This window comes from Bubalus kerabau, chromosome 17, assembly GCF_029407905.1.
Source record: "Bubalus kerabau isolate K-KA32 ecotype Philippines breed swamp buffalo chromosome 17, PCC_UOA_SB_1v2, whole genome shotgun sequence".
In the NCBI taxonomy this organism is placed as follows: Eukaryota; Metazoa; Chordata; class Mammalia; order Artiodactyla; family Bovidae; genus Bubalus; species Bubalus kerabau.
Window position 1 is genome coordinate 4,487,254 of NC_073640.1, and position 15,841 is coordinate 4,503,094.

General features: G+C 59.0%; 1 protein-coding gene across 1 annotated transcript in view; it reads left to right on the forward strand.

Moving 5' to 3' along the window:
* Positions 1-1,754: 1,754 nt before the first annotated feature.
* VSTM2B (V-set and transmembrane domain containing 2B) overlaps positions 1,755-15,841 on the forward strand; it is a 28,603-nt gene continuing 14,516 nt past the window's right edge. The window contains exons 1-4 of the mRNA XM_055554293.1: positions 1,755-1,836; positions 2,375-2,559; positions 3,511-3,540; positions 4,443-4,884. Coding sequence (XP_055410268.1) covers positions 1,755-1,836; positions 2,375-2,559; positions 3,511-3,540; positions 4,443-4,884 — 739 coding nt within the window. The remainder of the gene's footprint in view (positions 1,837-2,374; positions 2,560-3,510; positions 3,541-4,442; positions 4,885-15,841) is intronic.

The window sequence follows — 15,841 nt, forward strand, 5'->3', positions numbered from 1 at the left end:
AGGCTGGGGAATAGGGACAGCAGTCACGTGAATCCACAGGGCTCCTCTCATCTCGACCTCAGGTCAAAGCTAAGAGGTTAGGGATCGGGGGTGGAGACAGAGACGCTGAAGTCCGCTGCCTGGTTTCCCTTGGTGAAGGCAAGAGACGCCGAGCGCAGGCGTGGGACTCGCCCCTACAACTGTGTCCCTCCCAACCAAAAGCGCGCCCCACGTTTCCCCTCGGGGGCCAGACTGCTCTCCCGCAGAGGGCTGAGGACGGAGGAGGCTCTGGGCGAAAGCTTTGAGAGGTCCAGGGTTTCGGGGGATGCGAAGCCAGGGATGGGCTCCGAAACCGCTCTTTGCCTCCTTCCTCTTGGGGATCCCCCCGGGCACCGGGTAAAGCGAGGGCTGCGACCCATGAAGAACAAGGGGGGACGCAAGGGCCACGATCGAGGCGCAGAAACCCCACCCGGCTCTGAGCCCTCCTGGGCCTGGAGTCGTGCCGGGCGCTCCGCAGCCACCCCGCCCCACCCCGCCTCCGCCGTCACTCACTGCCGCCGCTCCGGCTTGCTCTCGCGCTCTCGGCGCCTCGGGCACCTGCTCGCCCCGCGCCGAGCGCTCACTTCTCACTCGCACGCTGCAGACTCCGGCGTGGCCGCCCGCACCGGCCCCGGCCCCGGCCCCGCGCGGCGCTCCACCCTGCTCCCGGGCCCGCGGCGCCCACCCTCCAGCGCTCCAGCCCGCCATAGCCTGGGCCGGGGACAAAGAGCGGGGCAGCTTTTTGTCCAAACCGGGGTAAGAAGTTGAGGGCGGGGGTCTACGGAGAGGGCCTCGGACCCCGCGGGGCACAGGGATGCTAAGCGGCCGTCTCGGGCGACGGAGATGGAAAAGAGACAAGGGAGAGAGAGTTGGGGTGGGAAGACCCCCAGCCCAAGCAGGGGCGGGGCGGGGCTGCGCTCCAGCCAGAGACTGGCGGTCCCTCCAGGCGACCGGGCGGGGCGGGGGGAGCGCTCCGGAGCGGGGGAGGCGCCGGCTGTGGCAGAGAAAAGAAGGGGAGAGAAGAAGGGAGGGAGGGGGCGGGAGGGCGCGGGTGATGCGGCGCTGGAGGCGGCCCGGTGCCCAGCCGCTGACCGCCCCCTCCCCTTCCCTTCCCCCTCCTCTCCCGCCCCTCCGGCTCCGGGGCCGCCACGCCGGACCCGCTCTCCCGGCGCTGCGCTGGGTCGGACGCCAGGTCTGCGCGCCGCGGCTGAGCGCCCACTCGCCCTGCGGAAAGAGCCGAGCAGGGACCGGCGGAGGCGGCAGCGGGAGAGCGGAGCGGCCGCCAGAGGAGGCGGCGGTCTGGAGCCGCAGCAGCAGGAGACCGGCAGGCAGAAGCTCGGGGCTCCGAGGCGCGCGCTCTCCTGGCCAGGGATGGGTCCCGGCGCGGCCCGGCCCCCGACCGGCCCGCCGGGCAGAGACTGAATTGCGGGTCCCCAGAGTCCGGCGGACGACCGGACAAAAGGAAGCACGGACTGACTGACTGCCAGGAGCCTCCCGGCGGGACCTCGCGTTCCGCGCACCCGGAGCAGCGCCCCCCGCCGGAGCCGCGCCTGGCGAGCCGGCTAGGGAGCTGGACTGATTGGCGGCCGCCGGCGGCCGGGGGAGGGGGCGCCGCGCGGGGCCATGGCAGGCTCGAAGGCGTCCTAGCCCGAGTCCGACCGGATCCGAGCCCGCGCCGCCGCCACAGTCGCCTCTCCGAGCCCGGGTCCCCGTCGCCGCCGCGCCCCCTGCGGGAGATGGAACAGAGGAACCGGCTCGGCGCTCCCGGATACCTGCCGCCGCTGGTGCTGCGCGCCCTGCTGCTCTTCGTGGCCGAGGGTGAGAGCGGGAACTTTGCTGCCGCTGGGGTCTCAGGGGTCCTCGCCGGGGCCGCCAAAGCCAGCCTGTCCCGGCCGCCGCGGAGAAAGAGGCGGAAGAAGCGAAGGGGAAGGCTTCACGGTCTCCAGCGATCCTGATGTGCAGCCACTGCCCGGTGCGGTCGGGAGTGGAGAGCGGCGAAGGGTCGCGGCATCAGTGGCGCCCGCGCCCAGGTCCTTGGGAGCTGGACCCGGGCTCCAGCTGCGGCCAGGCGGCTCGTGGGGCGCCGGGAGTTGGCGCGCCCCAGCCTGGCGCTGGCAGCGAGGCCGGGCGCGGGGAAGAAGCGTGAGCCGCTCCCCGCCGCTCCGCCCGGACTGGAGGGAAGCGGCCTGCAACGGCAGCCGGTCTCTGCAGCGGCCCGGCAGCTGCTCGACCGGACTTGGCCAGTGCCTGGGCCGCGCGAGCAGCTGGGGGGTGGGAAGCGCACGGCCCAGCGAGCCGGGGTGGCCCCGGGCCTCCGCCCCACAGCTGGTCACGCCTCTCTCTCCCCCGCCCCCAGCGACATTCACCGAAGTCCCCAAAGATGTGACCGTACGTGAGGGAGACGACATCGAAATGCCCTGCGCCTTCCGGGCCAGTGGAGCCACCTCGTACTCGCTGGAGATTCAGTGGTGGTACCTCAAGGAGCCTCCCCGAGAGCTGCTGCACGAGCTGGCGCTCAGCGTGCCCGGCGCCCGGAGCAAGGTAACTGGCCGCCCGCGGGGCGCCTGGGGTGACCGGGGTGAGGCAGGCAGGGCGCCACCCCATGGTGCAACCCATCTCCTCCCGTCCCCGTCCTCACAGCACCTTCAACAACAGCAGTTGTTACCCCCTAGGCGTTCGCATTGCCTTCACGGAAACCTCCCCTGAACTCCACGCCTAGCCCTAGGAAGCTACCCCTCATCCAGTTTGCCCGCTCTTGCCAGCTGCGGGTCCAGAGGGTAATAGGTGCCGGGTGTTGAAAGAAGACCGCTTGCTGGGGCCGGGCTTTCCCTGTCCTCTGCCATTCTGAGGTCCCCAGGGCACACGGCCAAGCAGCTAAGCTCCTCCGGGCTGGGTTCCAGAGGCTGGCGGAGCACGCTGTACAGGTTACCTCCAGCCGCTGCAGGGTCAGAGGGACTTCCCCCTCTGCCCATCTGCCTCTTAAACAGTCTCTAGCTCTGTCTCTCTCTCTTTCACGCACACACACACACCCACCTCCCCTCGCGCCGCGCGCGCACACACACACCGCACACCCACACCGCCTACCTTCGCTCTACCCAGAGTCCCACCCTTTGCTCACATCTCCCATCGGGTCCTGTCCATGCAGCTTTCCAAGGGGTTTAGGGAAACACCATAGGGAATGGGGATGCTCCTCCGGAGGGAAATAGGTCTTCCTTCCCACCCGGGAGGCGATCCAGCCTCCCTTCCTTGGCTGGCAGGGGTGCTCCGGCAGCCCCTCCTTGGCCCGGCGCCATACTAGCTCCAAGCCCTGCTTCCTTCCGGATAAAACTCCTGAAAATCTAGATGTTCTTCCTGCCCTCCGCCGTGGCTACATCCCGAGCGGTTTCCAGTCTCAGTCTGCCTGCGGAGGATCCTCTTGCGGGAGGTGCGTCTGAGTTCCCTCAGCCTGAAGGCCAACAGCCTAATGTCTCTCTCTCCCTCTTTGCATTTTAGGTAACAAATAAGGATGCGACTAAAATCAGCGTAAGTGTGGAGCCCAGCGCGGGCCGCGGGAGACCCCTTCCGGCCGCTTTGCGCCCCGCAGCCTCCTCCCTCTTAGAAAGGCTCCTTGGCGGTGCGGTATAGGGCCCAGCTCACAGCCTGGCATTGTCGGCTGCTTGGCCTGTCCGTGCGCCATCTGTCGCCAGTCGTGGATCAGGTTCTCTTTTGCCTAAACCAAGGGTCCCAGGCCTGAATCTCCTTCCTCCTCTGTACGCTTGCCTGTAAAGCTCTCCTGCAGGCTCCTTGCCCTAGCTCCTTGCAAGCTCAGGGCTGTGGGCCCCACTCCCACCCCGCACGCAGCCCACGCCCTGGCGGCGCCCTCTGAGGCAGCCCTCCGCTCCGCCTGGGTTGCGGGTCCCGGTGCCAGGCGCTGTGGGCTGGCTTGGAGTTGCGGTGGAGGGGAGGAGTCTTGCCAGGGTTGGGGAGGACATGCGCCAAGCCTTCCCTGCTGGAGATGGAGGGATCACGGCCTGGGGATGACCAGGGCCTCCTGTGCTTGGTTCGGAGGTGAGGGTTCCCTGGGAGCTTGGTGAGGGCCACAAACCGGTTGCTCCCCGGCGTCTCCAGCAGCTCGCAGGGAGCTGAGCTTTGTCCGCCGCTCCATGCTGCCGCCGAGAGGCAAGTTCCTAGGTAGCAGGGACCCAGTGGGTGTGGCAGCAGCCTCTGGTTCCTCTGCCTCCCAGCGAGGGCAGAACGCTCGCTGAGAAGGGCTGGAGCTGGGAGCAGGTATCTGTGCACTATGAGGGCAGAGCGACTCTCCCTCGGACACCACCTCGGCCCTCCAGACTGTGGAATGAAGGAGCATTAGTGGGAGCGGATGTGAAGGCCCCGAGGGCGAGGCGCCGGCCTGCCCGCGCCCTGACCGAAGCCCCACTCTCTTGCAGACCGTGCGCGTGCAGGGCAACGACATCTCGCACCGGCTGCGGCTGTCGGCTGTGCGGCGGCAGGACGAGGGCGTGTACGAGTGCCGCGTGTCGGACTACAGCGACGACGACACGCAGGAGCACACGGCCCAGGCGCTGCTGCGCGTGCTCGCGCGCTTCGCCCCGCCCGACGTGCAGGCCGCGGAGGCCGTGTCCCACATTCAGAGCGGCGGCCCGCGCCGCCACGGCCCCGCCAGCGCCGCCCGGGCCGACGGCGCCCAGGAGCCCGGCCGCAGCGACAAGAGCCCGCCTCCCGCGGGCCCTCCCGCCGCCCCCGCCCCAGGCGTCCCCGAGGCCGCCGCCGCCTCCGCGGCGCACAGAGCCGCGACCACCGTGGCAGCCGCCGCCTCGTCCGCGCCGCCGCCGCCTCGCGAGGCGGCCCTTCTGCGCCAGAGGCACTCAGGTAAGGGCCCCGCGGGAGGCTGTCGCCGGACGGGCCGCCCCCGCTGCGGTTGGTCGCGGGTGCCTTAGGTGGGTCATCTGGCGGGAGCGTTCCCGAAACCCCGCCTCTGCTCTCTTCCCGCCGCTTTCCCGTCCTTACTGTTGGCTGCTGGGGGTGTTCACCACCCACCTTTATGACGGTGGGCGCCGCCCAGGGTACGCGAGGCTGGAGGCGGGGAGCTCGCTCTGGAGTTTGGGGAACCGGACCTCGGGGGCTGCACCCCAACAGCGTCGGGCCTGCTTGTCTCCTGAACACCCAGGGTGGGCAGTAGCACCCAGTCTAGAGTGAGAGAAGGCAGTTACAGTTCGGGTCTTGTAAGTCTGGGTGCCACCTTGACTGGACTGAACAGACACACTTTGTTGGAGCCCTCGTGGGTGGGCCTGGCTGCATGCGCTCTGCCCTCCTTGGCAAGCTCCAGGCGGTCCTAGACACCAGTTCGGCTATAATCGCCACTCCAGGCTCCTTTAGGCCCTCATGGGGGACCGGGTGAGGATGGAGCCCTGCCATTATTAGGAGGGCACCCGGAGGTTCAGGGGTGCTCTCCCAGGGAGCTGAGAGGATCAGGGGAGGGGGAAGGGGCAAGGAGAGAAGGGGAGAAGGGAGTCAGAGAGCAGAGGGCTAGGATGAGGGACTGACTGCAGGCTGGGAGCAGGAGGGCCAGCTTAGCAGTGGTGGGCTTTTACCCAGGGCAGGAGGGCCTACTGCACAGGGTGTCCCTCCTCCAAGGCACCCCTCACTCCCAGCACCTGCCTAAAGGTGGGACCTCAGAGATAGCTCAGCTCCAGGGCTCACTCCCTGTGGCTGCCTTTAAGCTTGTCACTCCCTCTCAGTCTTGTGGAGGCACAGACTCATAGAGAGCATCTCGATCAGCCTTGCAGCACTGAGAGTGCTGGGCTCCAGGACAGTCATATAAACCACCATAGGGTGGGGGAGCTGAAGCACACCGCCCTACTCTCATGGTTCTTTTTTTTTTGTTTTGAAAGCCCCGTCCCACTCTTTGCGACCCCATGGACTATACAGTCCATGGAATTCTCAGGCCAGAATACTGGAGTGGGTCGCCTTTCCCTTCTCCAGGGGATCTTCCCAACCCAGGGATCGAACCCAGGTCTCCCGCCTTGCAGGCAAGTTCTTTACCAGCTGAGCCACCAGGGAAGCCCTCTCAAGGTTCTTAAAGTGCAGACGCCCCGCCACCAGCATCCGCACTTTGTAAGGATGCAGACTCCTGGGCTCCCCGCTGAATCCAAGGACACCAGCATCCTAGCCTCCCTCCCTGGCCAACCGTCTTAAGCCTTCAAACAGTTCAGACCCTGCCAGTTTGCCTTCCACATTAGTTCAGTTGTTTCTCACTAAGTCACTCTCCCTGTGGAAGCTTCTCCATGGGACTCAGGCTCTTGGCTACATCTGGAGGCTTCATCCCTCTCAGGTCCCACACAGGTACCCACAAGACCTTCCCCCAGGCTAGGAGGGAAGGCGAGTCAGTTGGGAATTTGTGAAAGTCCTCTCCCCAAACTTGACCACCTGTCTTGGAGCTTACCCCATTTCGGTTTAAGATAACATGAGTTGCTGTGCAGAACTCCAAAATGCCAGAGGCTTAACACAATTCGAATGTACCATTTCTGGTTTCCATCGCTGGGAGGAGGGGCTGAGGAGGAATCGCTCTGTTCCGTGCAGTCATTCAGAGATTCAGGCTGACAGAAACTCGACCATCTTTAAGAGGTGGCTTCCACGCTCACTCGTCAACATACAGCCCGCAAACAAGGGAAGAGAGAATGGAAGCAGCCTTTCTCAACCCAGTTCCCTGAGCACACCAAGCCCCGGGGCTCTAAGGCTCACAAAGCATGTGATGAATCTTTCGTATGCATTTAGAATGGGTCTTGATATCTGTCATTTTTGGAAGACTGAGAAGATAGCCACTCAGGTAATTTTGGTAGAGTTCAGTTCTCTCAGAGAAAAGCTGATGTGGAGAATGGCAATGGAAGTTTGTAAAGGCCATGCCTAGAAGTGGTCAATATTACTACCACCCTCATCCATCAGCCAGAACTCAGTCTGATTGTTCAACAGATGCAAGCAGGGTAGAAAATGTAGTCCTTGGCTTGACAGCTGTTCTCCAGTCTCATCTCTTCAGGGTGGAAGAGGAGCTTAAATCATGGGGACAAAGCCATCTCTGCCTAGCACGCTGGAAAAGGGTTACTAGGGATACTGGAAAAGGGTTACCGGCCTAGATACTGCTGCTTGGTGAAGAAAACACCCTCTGCCCCATCCTTTGGGCTCTAGCAAGTAAACATGTGTCTTGGGCTGGAACATTCCTCTGGGATGTCCCATAGACTATAAGCAGAGCAGAGGATGTGGCATGCCAGGAGCCCAGATATGAGTTGTGTTTCCTTCTTTTACTGGCTGTGTGATTTTAGGCATGTGACTTACCCTCTCTGAAAGTATTTCTTTTAGAAATACTTCAGTAATCCCTGACCTCAGAGGGAACTCAGCATGGAAACTGCTCTATAAAGTTCACTATTATCACCAAGGCCATTATATTCTCTGAGCGAAGAGGAGAGGATGAGGGAGATGAAGCGAGTGGCTGGTGGTTGGGGGCCAGGCTGAGGAAGGTCTTGAATGCTGAGTGGAGCAACAGGAGCTATTAAAGTTTTCGGTAAAGGAAGCCCTGTGTGATGAAAGGTCATTCCTGCTGGATCTCCCTCCCCCCTGGGCAGAGCTTGACCCCTCGAGCCTCATCACGACTGACCTGACTCTGCCTGGTACAGCTGTCAGAGCTCCAGTCTCTGGGCCTGACCGCAGGGAAGCTCCAGATGACACATCGCTCCAGCAGGGACCCAGCCACGGAAGTTGGCATGGACAGTGCCTTCTTTCTGGAAGTCCTTAGGTCAGCCCCGTTCTGATGGCACTTGCCAGCCCAGGCGGGGGCTCCTCTGCCCTCCCTGGGGTGAGAAGCAGTACTCCTTTCCCCCAGAAAGCAGGGCCAGCAGGGCTCACGGGGCGGCACGACCGGGATGGCGTGTGCTGGCCCTAGGGCCTCTGTCGCCCCAGAGCCACTGCTGGCCCCTGCACAGGTCAGCAACCGCGCAGACACACCGCAGAAAGAGCCCCGGGTTCCTCTCCAGCTGTGTGCAAGCCCGGGAAGCTGGGCCCTCAGCTGGAGGGCCAAAGGCTTGTGTCCTCCGTTCTCTAGACGAAGCTCCAGGGAGAATCACTGTGCTGCGGGCCCCTCTGTGGCCCACTCTTAGTGTAAAGAAGTGGATCAGAGGACTTCTAATCCACACACGTACCCGACAGCTTGATGCCAAGGGGGCACGCATACTGTCTTCAGTGTCCCAGCCTGCCTCACCTGCTGCGCCTGGGGGCTGTGGGCGGGATGAAGGCTGCAGCTGGGTTCTGAGTCACGGGCACTACTAGCCTTTCTGCAGGGCTGTGTTGTCGAGCAGCTCTCGGTTCTGCCGAGCCTCTCTGGGATGCAGCAGGCAGCCGATCACTCAGAGCCAGCGGCAGTGTGAGTCAGAGAGGGAGCTCACGGTGATGATCGCGGACTTGCTCCCCGCCCCCACCACGCTCCTCACCCAACTCTCGGTTCTTGGCAGCTTAGAGGGGGAAGGACGAGAAAGGATTGTGGCCACTTGGTTACCAGGCAGGCGTGTCTGCAGAGCGTAACAGAGAGGGTGCTGGTGGAGCAGATGGCACATTCAAGCAGATTCTTGGAGGAGAGGCAATGAGAGTATTTTTTAAAGGTGTGAACAAGGTTAGGACAGCCAAGGATGAGAACTGGCCCCCGGCTCATAGCAGTGGGAATCATTAGCACCTTTGGCCTGGAAGGGCAAAGGGAGGGGGCAACTAGCAGAATCCAGAGAGGTCAGGTGGACAGACAGACCGGAAGAGCTGAGGCCTTGGGAGAGGGACATGCTAACCCCCAGTGGCCTGGCAAGACCCCCCTCTCCTGCTGACCTCTAGTCCCCTGTCAGGGTCTCCCAGTGACCAAACTCTCCTGGGAGCTGAGAACAAGGGCACCCAGGCTTACAGGCCAGCTTCTCGGGGCTCAGAGCAGAGTGGGGAAAGGTGAAGGGTGGATCTGGAGTGACAGAGGCAACAAGCTGGCTCTCAAGGGAAGAAGATGCATTCTGCCCCAGCCCAACACCAGGACAAACCCAGAGCTGAGTTCCTAATTAAAGAGGTCCTCTAATCTCTGAGCTGAATGGATACACTGGCTATTTCAGATTGGCAACCTCAGAGATGGTCCCAGCCCAGCTCCCCAGTCACCTAAGCAGTTGCTCCTGGGAGAAAATCAGAAGCCCAGACAACACTGTGTCACTGTTTTTAAAGCAAGCCTCTTTGCTAACGCCAGGAAAGGGGTGAGGGGACTTACTCAAAGCTTTGTTTTCAGCTTTCTCACAGCCAGGCCAGAAAAGCCTTCCTGTGCCCTATACATGCCCAACATAGCCAAATACATATTTGGCACTAAAAGTTTATGTTCAAAAACTCATTCATTTCACGTCTCATTTGTCAGGAGACATTTTGATATTTGTGCCTAAAAATAACATGGGCTGGATTAGCACAACAGAGCCAGCATAGGAGATTGGGGTGCTTCATAGCCTTGTTCATAAATCTGACTCCTAATTAATTTGAAAACTGACCTATTTTTCATGGACACTTTGCTGCTGGTTGCCATTTCTAGAAGAAAAAAAGAGAGAAAACAAAACAGTATCTTCCAGACAAATCCTTCAACTGGAAGGTTGCCACAGTGAAGCCAAGTGTGGCCTCAACAGAATACAGTTTGCAACTGACTGGCTTGTATATTGGCAAGAGGTTCCCCTTTGCAGGGACCTGGGGATCAGCTCTGTGGTGTGTGAACCTCTAATTAGCCTCCAGGCTCCAGTTCAGAGAAGAGCCACCCTGGCCCCTACAGAGAGCCAGCTGGATGTGGGAAATTGATGCCTGGTACCCACCCAGAGAACTGAGTCTCAATATTTCAATTAATAATGAGAGAAAGACACAAGCAAGGTCATAGGTGTGATGGCTTTAGAGAGATTGTTACTGCTGGGAGCCATCCAGGGGAGCATCCTTGGCAGTCACCATGGCAACTGTAAACCATTACAGAAGAGGGCTGTGGACAAGGTGAAGGGAGCTCCTCTCAGCCTGGGCCCCTGGTGGACAACAAAGCCAGCAGAAATGCCAGTGTGACCAGAGAGAATCTCCGTGCAGTAGGGGGGTTGGCCGGCAAAGGCAGGCAGCAGTCACCCGGTCTCCCCTTCTCCCCAGACCCACAAGGACCTGACAACCATCACCTTAACTAAAGAGCCCGCTCTTCCCTCAAGCTCTGATGTGACACAAGGGTCGTAACTGAAGAGAAAGTAAATCTGGCAGAGGTTTTCCCAGAGAGAAGGTGAAACTCTGAGCATCCTGAAAGAGAACATGAAGGGACTTCACAAAGTAAATGGCTGAGCCTCACCGCTGGCAGGAGGCAGCCGCATCCTGCAAACGCATGTGGGTGTCCACATCACGGCCTCCCGTCCCTCACTGGCCAGTCCCATGGTTGCCTCGAGCAGGAACCAGCGAGGACAGCCAGACTTGGCTCAGGGCACCAAGGGCACCCCCCGGACTCCGGGACAAAGCTGTCTGCATCAGCGGGAGTCCCGGGGAGCACAGCCCCGGCCCAGACGAGGCTGACAGAGGCCTGCTCTAGGCAGTGCGAGACCTCAGGCTGGAAGGAGGCGCCTGGGCTTCATCCCCCTCTTAGATCAGTCCTGGGGAAGTTCCTGGGGGGCCTCTCTTTCCCTCCCAACTCCGTGACCCATGGATTGAGAAAGTCACACCAGGTGGAAGGGCCTTTTTTATCTATCATCCAGCCATGAGTCAGCTCACAACACAACCATTCTCTCAGCACCTGGGAGACCCCAAACTAAGGAGGAAAAACCATACTGCAGATCGTCATAATGATAAAGAATACTTGCCTTTCACTGAGTACTAGTTGTGTGTCACGCTAGCATCTCACCGGTGTCCCCCGTTTCTACATGACCCCTTCTGCCCCACTCCATCAAACAGCCCCTGCCCCACAGCCCAGATTCCTTCCTTCCCTAGCCAGGGTGGCAGCCCCACGGGAAGAGTGGAAAGCCAGGCTTTCTAAATGTCACCGGGAGCCAAACCCACCAAGGAGCTTCTCATTAAATACGCCAGGCGCACACTTTAAAAGCTCTGAATATTAAGGATTCCCCAAGCATCCATGGGAATAAATGAGGTCAAGTGCTTTTGTAATACGATATTGATTACTGCTGCCCCATGTGGACAGAGGCAAGGGCTTGGCTGTGGTCTAAACCTCTAAGCTTTACGGGTGCTGACTTGGTTTTAAGATACCTTTGCAGCACAGGAGAAAAAAAGAAAGTATCATCTTTTCTATTCCCCCATGCTTTGCAGGCATCTCTTAGAAACTCCAAAGCAGTGAGAAGCTTCCCTTTGTCTTACATAAGGGCTTCAGGAAAGTTTAAGATTACAAGCAAACAGGCCCAGCATTTGCAACTGCCGATCCCCACCTTTTTCTTATGAAGGATGACAAACCTCCTTCCCTGGGATGAGGCTTCTAGGGGAAACAGTCCGCTTGTTGGTGGCTTTGGTGTTCTCAGGAAAGTGAAGTGAAGTCGCTCAGTTGGGTCCAACTCTGCAACCCCATGGGCTGTAGCCTCCTGGGCTTCTCCATCCAAGGGATTTTCCAGGCAAGAGTACCAGAGTGGGCTGCCATTTCCTTCTCCAGGGTTCTCAGGGAAAATGCTCTAAGTGCAGGATGGATTACCTAGTCCAGTCTTCTCTGGGCTAAGGCTTAGCTGCTGGTGAGCAGAGAGCCGTGGAAGGGGCTGCCGGGTGCCCAGCAGCAGCGGGCCCTCGCTCAGGTCTTCTCGAGCCACACGTCCACCAGCAGGCCCTCGAGAGGCAGGCCTTTTGAGTCTCGTCCCTGCGTCAGCATCCTGGGTGAGGCCATTTCTGGAAAGTACCGGTGGTCCCATTCCGTCATTACCTCTCCCCGGGCTGAAATGTCAGCACCACATTGGGCTGGCTTCTGGTCTTTGTGGTTCAAGGAGAGTGTTTTGGGGGCCCCACCATTCACTGGCTCACCCACGCCCATGCGTTCTGCTCCCTCCAGCTCAGAAGTGACCACCCCACCAGAGGGCTCCTCAGGCGTGAAGGCCAGCTGTGCACAGGGCACCTCTGGAGTGTGCCCAGCTGGACACCCAGTGCTGATAAGGGAGGAGGCAATGGTCAGCCAGGCTTCCCCGCGGCTCAGCTGGTAAAGAATCCACCTGCAGTGCAGATCCCGGTTCGATCCCTGCATCAGGAAGATCCCCTGAAGAAGGGATAGGCTACCCTTCCAGTATTCTTGGGCCTCCCTGGTGGCTCAGCTGGTAAAGAATCTGCCCACAGTGCAGGAGACCAGGGTTCGATCCCTGGGTTGGGAAGATCCCCTGGAGGAGAGCATGGCAACCCACTCCAGTTTCCTTGCCTGGAGAATCCCAGGGACAGAGGAGCCTGGCGGGCTGCAGTTCATGGTGTCGCAAAGAGTTGGACACGACTGAGTGACTAAGCATGCACACACGCTTGGTCAGTCAGGGCCTAGGCAAGCTCTCTTAAAGGAGCTGCCCACTATGGTGGAAAAGACAAAACAAACCTGAGAAAGGCTGACAACAGCTCAGGAGAACGTGTTACCACTTTTCCAACTACTTAATTCTTCCTCTGACATTTCAAACATTCCTTATTATCGGCTAAGCTGGTTCATGGGCAAGCCAGTGTTTGAATGCCAACCAGTCTTCCTATTTCTGGGCCTCACAGAGCTCCAGCCACCCAGAAGTCACAATCCATGCCTCATTCTCTCGCCCTTCATAAGGACTATGCTTCTCATTTTCCACGAGTCCAAGTGCTTGGATTCCAATCCTGACCCATCACTTCCCACCCCCCACAGGCAAGTTCTCATATCTGTTATCATCTGGGTGACACCAGGGCCCACGCAGGACCAGAGGAGATAATCCTCAGAAAGAGTGGAGCTTCGCACAGGCCGGGCACCTAGAAAACACCCATTGATGTTGGCTCTATCAGCATTGTTCATGGGAATGGCATTGACTGTCCCGGGTCATTTCTTGAACGTTTCTGGGGGCTGGACAGGGCACTCCGATCTGAGACTTTGCTCTGAGACATGTTTCCCTCTGTGCAGTGAGTGCATCATGGGGCTAAAGGTGAGGAGACAGCTGATGGCACTTCAAACAGAAAATGCCCTCAGACTGCAAATGGCTCAGCGAGGTACTATTTTCGTCCTTTCTCCTTGCCATTTGGAGGGGGAGGAAAGGAAGTAGGGATAATGCCATGTCCTCATTCTTTCCTGGCTGCAGCTATTTTGCATGAGTCAGGAGCAAGGTGAACAAGGACAGGTTCAGTATGGTTCCTCGCATCCCACCTGCTCACATCTGGGGACCTGGCCCCGAGTGATGGTCAGGCAGCTGAACAGTCTCCAGGGCCGACCTGGACTGGAGAGGGGGTGCCAGTGCCCTCCTCACTGAGACTCTCACCACACGAGATAGAGCCGCCTGTGCAGGGATGGGCGTGTCGGGTGATGGGTCAGGCCTCTGCTGCAGGTTTGGGCCTACACTGTCTCCCATGCACTCTGGCACTCTGGCTTTTGTGTTGGTACCTGCTTGGATGCATTCTCTGATGACTGCTTTACCCAGGGACCCATGGGGAGAGGGGCTATATGCAGAACCAGGAGGCCAGGACCCCTTCAGGCCCACATGAGCCTCCCTCCCACCAAGCACTACAGGCTTTCCCTGAAGGAGGTCTGCCCACCTTTACCGGATGAATACAGACAAAGATCCAGAGCCCCACCCTCTCTGCCCCCTGGCCCCTGCCCATCGGCTCTCCTTGAAGAAATCTTGGTTTTCTCTAAGCCAGGAAAGCCCAGCTGCAATGTCAGATCCTTACAGCAACTCATTACAGTTGATTCTCACACGAATGCCGCTTAGCGCAAAGGAAGGATCTTTAATAAACCCCCAGGGAGACGGAGCTGACATGGTTCCATGGCTTATTCTGAGCTGGAACTGTGGTGGGGGCTCCTAGCTAACCGTATCTGGTCTGATTGAGGGTGGCCACTGCCCCGGGCATCTGGTAGACCCAGCCCCTGCTTTAGGGAGAAGCTGATGGCCCAACAGTGGTGGCCAGAGAAGCAGGTGCTCTGAGAATGACTCAGGGCTCATAAAGGGTATGACCAGGGTGGGCTGGTAGTGGGGGATCACTCCACAGAGGGAAGGACGGTTCTCTGACCCTGCATCTCAAGGGGTCTTATCCATCCTGAGCACCCAGGAGGGCCCCGCTGCTGTTTGGGCCCCCACGTTTCCCTCCTGTCCTGGGACTGACGCCCTGGGCAGGCAGGCAGAGTTCGTTCTCACGTCTTTGTCCCCAGCACCCCACACTCACATTCCCTGGGCCTGGCACTGATTTGCTCATTCATTCATTTACTTGTACGTTCAGAAAACATCCATTGAGCATCTTATGTGCAAGATCTGTGCTAGGCACTGAGACCACATGTGAACAAGATCAACAGGATCCTAGGAATCTGAAGAGAGGGACATGGCATGACTATCGATCAGTCACACAGCAAGGAGGACTCTGCAGCCATTGCTGGCATTCTAAATGAAGGACCCATGGGCTATGGCCCAGTCAGGAAAGGGCCCCTGACAGAACAACAGTTAAGCCATAAGCTGGGTGATAATTAAGAGTGGGCTTGAGAACGAGAGCAACTAGGGCCTTCCAAGAAGAGGGGCAGCATGTGCAAAGATCCTCTGGCAAGAGGGAGCAGGCGGGTACTAAGGCCTGACAGAGAGTTACTGTGTCTAGGGCACAGAGAGCAAGAAGAGGCACAGGGGAATTAAGTGAAGAGGAGTTCAGGTCATATCCCAGGGAGGCTTTGGCTCTTGGCCATGAATGGGAACAAGTGGCTGGCAGGGCGTGATGCTTTCTGAAATAACATCCTGGCTGCAGCTGTGGAGGCTGGAGAGGTAGGAGCAGAGTGGATATGGGGAGACCACTTCAGAGCCAGTAATCCAGCCAAGAGGTGACAGGGCCAGGACTAAAGGTTTGCATGGATGAGGGACAGGACGGATGGAGAGATGAACTGGAAAACAAGTGTCTGATGAATGAGTGAGGGAAAGATGTGTGACTGGATGACAGAGGTTGGGGGGGGAGGGGTGAAAGGAAGGATGAAGGGACATGTGGCTGGCTGGAAGGAATGTGTGGGAAAAGGCTAAAACTGAGTGGCTGGATGGGAGAGGGGGACAGAAAGAAGGGTGAGTAGATACTTATCCTTGGATGAGTATCTTGTTTCATTGTGTGGATGAAACACGAATGCAAGATGGGCCCAGCAGGAAGAGTGGGGCTGGAGGAGGAGACATGCCTGGGGTCAGGATTCTCCACACCTGACCTCTGCATACCCAGGCCACATCCTCCAGGAAGGGGAGGCTGAAGGGAGAAAGGTCCCAGGTGGTGGTGTGGACCAGAGTTTCATGCCAGGTCATGCCTCTGCCTGCTGGCCCTGGGCCACAGAGAGGACAGGCAGAGCAAGGGGACACAGCCAATTCCCAGCCTGCCCCAGCTTCCTTAACCCCTCAGCCTGCAGAAGGCACCTCTGTCCCTTGCTGTGAGGGGCAGGAGCGGACACTGGGCATTCTGGAGGATGCAGCCTGGCAAAGACTTGATGATGACTGTCCATGTAAAAGTTAAATATATTTTTTCAAGCATTTAAAAAGTCAGATCTCCAGGTAGGCAGATGAGTAGCTGCTTTTGCATTAAAAACTAATGTAACAAAAATACACAAGGCAATAATTCATAATGCATTCTATTCTACAGAGTCATCTTTTAATGCGTGACATATCCTGGGCAGCTCCTC